The sequence below is a fragment of the Thunnus thynnus genome, chromosome 18, assembly GCF_963924715.1.
Source record: "Thunnus thynnus chromosome 18, fThuThy2.1, whole genome shotgun sequence".
In the NCBI taxonomy this organism is placed as follows: domain Eukaryota; kingdom Metazoa; phylum Chordata; class Actinopteri; order Scombriformes; family Scombridae; genus Thunnus; species Thunnus thynnus.
Window position 1 is genome coordinate 25,642,114 of NC_089534.1, and position 7,796 is coordinate 25,649,909.

At 39.2% G+C, this 7,796-nt stretch overlaps 1 protein-coding gene across 1 annotated transcript; it reads left to right on the forward strand.

The window, feature by feature from the left end:
* Positions 1-2,717: 2,717 nt before the first annotated feature.
* On the forward strand, positions 2,718-7,237 carry LOC137169175 (uncharacterized). Its single transcript, XM_067572206.1, has 4 exons — positions 2,718-2,837; positions 4,289-4,462; positions 4,670-6,597; positions 6,943-7,237. Exons 2-4 carry the CDS (start codon positions 4,317-4,319, stop codon positions 7,152-7,154), a joined length of 2,286 nt encoding a protein of 761 aa, XP_067428307.1. The 5' UTR covers positions 2,718-2,837; positions 4,289-4,316; the 3' UTR covers positions 7,155-7,237.
* The last annotated feature ends 559 nt before the right edge of the window (positions 7,238-7,796 follow it).

The following is a 7,796-nucleotide window of genomic DNA, read 5'->3' on the forward strand; positions in this document are numbered from 1 at the left end:
CTTGCTGGAAGCAGCAGTAATTAAAGGAAGAGTGCAGAGCATCTCATTCTGCTCCTGCCTAGATTTGTTGCAGCTTGTGTTGAGATTCACAGAGACCATCTGGGGAGACAGATGGGATGGAGTCACATATCTTTAAAGGTGCCAAATTAAATTATCGGCTCTTTTCCAGCAGCTCTCAGCAGGGTCGAAGAAGTCAATTCTTGAGATTTCTTGGGAAAAGAAAGAAGTAATTATGAAGTAATGGAATGGGTCAGCTGATAGGAATGTTAGGTTGGTGGTCACCAACTGCTCTGTGAAGTTTTTATTTTTCACACTTTGCACATGCACATCCCTGTTTCAGTCAGTGTCATCTCTCCAGCTGAGCACTTAGCAGCCATGACACCATGACACACGTGTCATTGCATGTGCTGTGTGTCCTCTTCTAACATGTCTACATAACACAAGGACAAAGGACAAAGAGCAGGACCTTACTGATGAAAATCAAAGCACCTAACCCTGGCGCAACCTCTGCAGCATTCCAGGCCACAGCACATTAGTGTAAACCAATCATCAGCCTCCCACTGAGTGCTGCCTTTTCAGCCCCACTGACATTCCCAGAAACTCAACAGGCTAAACAGCATTTGCTTGTCTTTTTCTTATGTCCATCTTTCAGTGATTATTACAGTTTGATGCATTTTTAAAGGAAAGGAATTTGATGTTTGGTGTTTTTGTTGTTTCTGAGAATGCAGCATGCTGGTTCGAAGCATATGTACTGTTTTTGTGAGTTAAATTAAAAGAATCTGGATTTAAATAGATTAAACAAACAGGGCATTACTGTACATTCACAATTAAATATCATTTTTTGTTTGTGAATTTTTGTCACAGGTTAATTCCACAAGTGTTAATGAATGTGTTACATAAAATCCCATCATGTCTTCAAATTTTAAAGAAATTCAATTCGCACAGTTGTGAAATAGCTCTTTACATGTAGGCTAATATGAAGTTTCACATGTTAGAAAAATGACAACAGAAGGTGAAAATGTTTTGTCCACATGGTTAAAGATCCCCTCCAGTCATGTTTTAAGACATATAAAATGCTCTGCTTGAAATAATACATTTTGTCTGATATGATTTTTCAATTACCATGTTACGATGGCTTACTCTACACCTTTGCCTTCATTTAGTATGAGCGGATCTATGTATATGCAAATAGTCCTCGCCTCTAATCAAATCTCCACCCAACCCTCCGTCTGCAGCTCTATGATATTGCTACGTTATCAATCAGCTAATAATGTGTTCCTGAGATAAACCTTGGTCCCGATCGCCAGATTGGGACCAAAGACCAAAGGTTAGTTAGCTAGCTAATTAGTTCGCTAATTTTTAAGAAGACAAATGAGAGATGTGCTGTTAAGAAGAAACACTTTGAACACCATAGAAAGTCTATGGAGAAAGGCATCTTGTTCATAGCTAATATTGTAACATACCACCCCTCCTGATAGGTGTTTGTGTGCTCACTGTGTTACAATACCCACAGAGCAAGAAGCTGGGAAATACCACAGGCATCATTTTTGGAATTATTATTACAAGTTATACACTCATCAGCCACTTCATTAGGTACACCTTTGCAATCCAATGCAATCCAATACAGCAGCTCTGCCATAATTTCTACATTTACGAAGCTTACACATTTTCAGTTTTTGTTGACATTGTCAGAAAGGTGATTATTCTACTTTATGTTTATTATTGAGGTCGTAGTGGGTGGTGGTGGTGTACTGGAGTGCATTATATTGAATGGTGTTCCTAATATTTTGTCCACTCCATTAACATACATGAGGAGGGCAAGATATTAGGAACACTTTTACTTGACACTTCATATGTAACAATCCACTTAATAGTGATCATTTTGTGGTTTCAAGTACCCAGACAAGCATGTATTACTTTGTTTTTACTAAACATGTCTGTAGAAAATCTTCCCAGAATTAAGTTAAGTGGTTAAATATGTATTTAAATTTGCTTCTATTTCCACCTTCACTTTCTCCTGAAAATCCCAAATCAAAAAAAATCTCAATATATAATTTTGATTAAGTTTAATTGAATTCAATCTTAATTTTTTTAATATCTAAAGTATTTTCTGTTGTGTCTAGAAGGATCCTCCAATATGTATATGATTTTATCTTTTTTGAGACAACTCTCTGACCCATTCTTCATGTTGTAAATTTGAAAATATAGAGATAAAAAGTCGTAATACCACACTTTAAAGATACTCAATATAAAAATAAAACTGTTACAGGCAAAACTCCTGTACTTTTACTCTTAGAATGCAGAAGAATTTTATGGGCACATCACATGTTGAGTGCAATATTTCTCGCTGTAATGTATGTAGTTACTGTCCACCGCTGTAAATTAATCAGTTGGTCTTTAAAATGTAAGAATTGTCATAAATGTTCATTACAAGTTAGAGCTCAATAACATCAATAACATTGAATTGCTTTAATTTGCAATCCAACACATAAAGATGTTCAGTTTAAAATCACATAGGCCTAAGACAAAAGAAGCAGCATATCTTCACATTTGAGAAGATTGAATGAACTTGAGAATTTATATTTATATACTGTATGTATATATAAATACACTTTATATGACAATATTATAATGATATGATAATATGATAACTTCCCTTGATGATACACAAACAGAATTCCAGAATCTTTCATAAAGGAGTGACATCAAAGTACAATCCATTCCTGAAGAGAAGTGTGCACTACACTGTACAGGACACTTCGTGGGAGGATTATCTTTACAAAACTCTGTGAGAGTCTGGATGTAGACAGACCATAGTTTCTGCAAAGGACAAGAAGGTAAGCTAGCTTGTTTCCTAAATTTCACTGACCACTGGTACTCTGGCTGGCTGTCATTTAAACATGTGTGAGTCACTCTTACACTTACCTATAATTAATACATCCTTGCCCCTAACATTAGTTGCTCTAAAATTTTTTTTAATTAGCCCAGTGTTCTCTCTGAATCAGTAGTGTTTACACATATTGCTAATTTCCTGTAGTAAAAGTAAAATGTGATTTATAAAGTGATATCAACAAAGAAAAAATAGTTAGAAGATAGCTCAGCAACAGGAATAAAATAGGAGCTGGTAGCCCAGTAACAGCAAGATTGAGATTTGTTCTCAACTGCTCCTGTTGCTATTACAATTACAAACTTTCAGAATTCATGGACCTTTTTCTACCATTAAAGGAATCTTGTATAAGATTTTCCTAAAAAACAATGTATATTCATATTTTTTTGCTGTTTTTGGGACATTTCTGGGCATCAATCAGTGGGTGCATAGCCCCCAGCCGATAACAGCATGCAAGGTGTGAGGTAGGGACTCTAAGAAAATGTAGTGACGAGGTTACAGCACTGTGTTTTTTTTATGTGCTTCAGTGTTTGCCTAACAGCAGGACAGGACTGCTGCTAAATTATCAATGCTACTGCTGAAATTTCACATTGTAGCTACATAATAATCACAACGAACACAAACCATGCACACTTTGTCCACTTCAAGCAACTGACAGGAGCTAGTGGGGGGGGGGGGGGATGGGATGTTTGTTTCTCTGTCTCTCTCCTCAGCTCTCTGTCTTTGTCTGTTTGACTGAGGGCGGGGCTGAGCTATACACATACACACAGAGCAGAGAGGTCCCACTGGACAGGATGAATCATGCACTTTAAATACAACATTCACCTTATCATGTTTTATGGTTTATGTGTTGGCAAACAGTTTACACATGTTGAATGTTTACACATTCACCAGACACAGAGTAATATTAATATTCATTTGGAATCTTGTCTTTGGCCTCCTGACGAATCTAAGTCTGATATTCACTGTACTTTTAGCTCTGTTTTGGCCTCCTCCAACTCTTGAGAGAAATATCTGGCTCTTTAGCTCATGAATGCTCCACTATGTCTTTGTATGTCAGCAGTTTGATGCAGGGCAGACAGTGAACAATAGGTTTATCAAAGCTTTTTCAGAAATTCCAAATGGAAGCTAATGTTGTTTTCTGTCTGCTGGGTGTGAAAGTAGACATATTATCAACTTTATGAGGTGATAATATGTCACCATTGTTTGTACAGTTTGTTGTTCTGCCCCCAAGTGGCCAAACAATGAATGGATATTGGAAAAATTCTTTACGGAGGTGTCCTTAATTACACAAAGGGGTGGACTCAATACCATTAACATTTTTAGTGTAATGCAATCCAATGCCATAGTTGTGCAACAAATGCCACATTATCAAAGCTTAAAATGTTGTTTTTTTTTCAGATTTACGTGAATACTGAGGAACACCATCATGACAGAACAACCATCCCAGGACCAACCCATGTGTTCTGCTGCACTGGCACAGAAGCCTGATACTCTGCATATTGACATGTCTCCCATTGATCTAGAGGAAGTTTGTTTTGCCATCTATAAATGTTTGATCCAAATGACAACACAGTAAGTGTTACAACTTAAAATACAGCATTTATAGTATCACTATGTTGTTATTACAAACAGTAATAAGTGTATAAGTGTAAATGTGGTAGTCGTATACCTTTGTGACAAAACAATACTGTGTAAAAATTGTGAATATCAAAGTTGTGTTTAGATAGGTATCAACTTTATGAGTGTTAATACCACAATATGAATTGTGTTTTCTTACAGGCATTTGGACATTTTGAAAGACAACCTTGTGAATACTGAGTTGGCAGCTTTGCTCGCAGACTCTTGCATGGATATCGTACAGTCTTTAGCACAGATAATCCTGGATGTCGTGATACCGCAGGTCTACAGACACAGAAGAACCTATGGCACCTTTTCTCCAACAGTCATCTGTCTTACTGAGGACGAAATCCATGCCTACCTGGGGGATTCCATCCAACAGGCACTGGCTAATTCTCTGCGGCTCCCAGTGCAGACTTTGGGGCACACCAAGGTGTTCACAGAGTTGCTTGTTAGACACATTTCAAAGACAGTCAACTCAGTCCTGGCTTTATCCACTCAGGCATCCATCCTGAAGTCCAGAGTCCCAGTATTTTTTGTCGGTGGCTGCCTAACTTTATTTCCAGACCTCAAAGATATGGTTCGTAAGATTGCCACCATACTGATGGCAAGTTTGAACCGTGAAGAGGTGTGGCTTAGGGTCAATACTCAAGAGGCTCAGTCAAGCCAGACTACATCCATTGATAACTGCAACTTTTTGGAAGTGGAGTCCCCTATATTCTGTTTCAGCACCAGAGAGGGCTTAAAGAGATTTATGAAGACCTACATCACTCGCACAGTGACTGTACTAAAAAGCAGAGCTCACATGCCACAAAGGAAGAGTGGAATGAGCTCTAGCAATCACGGAGATGTCTGTATTATCATTGGCTCAAACACACACATTCTGCCTGTGGAAGACAGTGAAGCTCATGGACAGTCTGCCATGTCTTCCTATAGTGGTTTGGATGTCATACCAGGTGCTGTACCTGACAATGATGAAGCAGAGTCCCTTTCTGAGACTAGTCCCTTCAACTTTGTCATTGTAATTGGCACAACAGAAGACTTAGTTCGTGATGAGGCAGAAACTATCACGAACATAGCTGATGAACTGGTACAAGCAGTGCTTGGAGGAGATCAGCGGGGGTCAGCAGAGACAGACAGCTGTCAAGAGTCTGTCAATGGTGAGCTGGAGGTTGTTTACTGCTCTAAATTAAAAGAACTCACAGACAGAATCTTTAATTTGGTTATGAGTGGACAAGACTACCAGATTCCTTGCCTGCCCGCTGGAATGCGCATGTGTGACACCGTGACCTACAGGAAGCTGAGGAGAGGGGGCGTCACCAACCCGGGCATGGTCACTCAAGCCCTTTATATGAGGACGGAGGAGTTTGTTTCTCGCTGTGCTGTGCAGGCTCTCTTCTGGTCAACACTAAATTCACTGGACTCTGATATCCTGTTTGGACAGTATTCACAGGACTCATACATGCTGTCTTCGGGGCTTGACTTTGTGGCTGTACCAGTACGTGCAGCAGGAGACTGTGGAATAGTGCGTAGAGTAATTCCTCCTCCTTGGCATATTTCAAATTCCTCATACGATATCATCCCTGAGCTGTCCGAGCCAATACAGTTACAGTTGGCAAGCATTGTGCACATATCCCTGCTGACTCTCCTGGTTGGGAAAATGCTTGCCAGCATAGACATTAGGGATGGTGAAATGATTTTAGAGGTTGTAAGGAAAGCAGTTGTACAGCTTCAAGATACTGACCCGAGGCTGTATGACCATTTCCATGCCTCTTTCATGGGTCAAAGTTACAAAGACATTGGCCAGACGGCCATAAATGACCTTCTGCTGGAGTTTGGCTCAGTAGAAGTGATGCAGGAGGCAGTGAGAGCACGGAATCCCAATTTTGAGGAAGCTTTTATGAGAGCACTGAGAAAACAACTGAGATTTCCTACACCTCCAGTGCCTCATGGAAATGCACGCAAGACAATGACCTGCAGTTTCTTCAAGAAGTTCAAAAGACTGTGTTGCAAAAAAACTTCTAAGAAGGGCAACAAGACCCCAACTGTCAGCCTTCCAACCTGTGACCAGGACAACAACAAGTTACAAGGTAAAATAACACATCCAGACAAGTCTCCCTTAGCTGCTTCAAATAGATTTAATCTATTCCTACTGTATATTATCCTGTGTGGGCTCAACTATCTTCAGTTTGTTGTTACACACTGTGTTACATTGTTTGTTGCCCTGTAATGCGATATGTACTCATTTTATTTAATTGAAAAACTTCCAGTCTTTTAGCATTATGTTACTACCTTATGCAAATGTCAACTTTTCACTCAAACATATCCATTCACTCTTGCAACCATAATGGTGTTTATATAGTGAGTCAGTCACAAGAAGCGATTGATAGTAATTTTTTGTTTTTGTTTTTTTTCCATGGAACACTTGAATGAAGAGGAGCTCCTGAAAGACCAAACAGAGCAGCCCCAGCATCCACTCATGAGCAGGATAGCCCCCTCCAACAGGTGCATATGTTCGTCCTTAAGGGAGATGTTTTCCTCCATTGCTAGAACACTGGGCAGACCATTCATCGCTTGCTGCTGCCTAGAGAGCCAAGAAAGCATTAGCACAGATGGGACTGTGGTTTCTTCCATTGTTCTCTGTTAAAGGGTTCTTTGGGAGTTTCTCATTGGTCATTTGAGGTGTGTATCCTTACATGCTTATTTAAATATAGATATTATTATAAATAATTGGCTCTTCATATCTACAGTATTCTTTTCTTTTCATAATCTAAATAATTTTTAAAAAGTCACTTGCCATTTTATTTATTGCTTCTGTTTTGCTTTGTGTATTTTAATTATGCAGCTGTCTTCATTATAGATTAATTTGCAGACCATTTTACTGATTGCTTGGTCTATGAAATGTCAGAAAACCAGGGCAGCGTACTGCTGCTTGCTCAGTCTCTTGTTTTAATGAGAAACTTTTTCTTGTTTGAACAAGAGAGGCTGTGAACTGAATGTGCATTTACTTGCACTGTCATTCCTAATGTCAAGTCAGCTGGCTTGTGCACTGTCAGGAGGAGCGGTAGGGAGTGGTGTCCGTTCTTGTCAGATAACATCTTCGGTCCAGTAGGAGTCACTGCACGGTTCCGAAGCCCGGTTGTTGACAGTTACTGATCTAACATGACACCAAGTCCAGAATTATGCACGGAACAATACACAATAAGCCCAAAAGCATAACCTAACACATATAAACATCATGTTCACGATCCATCATAATGTTATATGACTGATTAATCATGTTATTTGA

Coding starts and splice junctions, on each gene's coding strand:
- LOC137169175 (XM_067572206.1), top strand. CDS start 4,317: ATGACAGAACAACCATCCCAGGACCAACCCATGTGTTCTGCTGCACTG. Junction 4,463..4,669: donor TTGATCCAAATGACAACACA/GTAAGTGTTACA, acceptor GTTTTCTTACAG/GCATTTGGACATTTTGAAAG. Junction 6,598..6,942: donor GGACAACAACAAGTTACAAG/GTAAAATAACAC, acceptor ACTTGAATGAAG/AGGAGCTCCTGAAAGACCAA.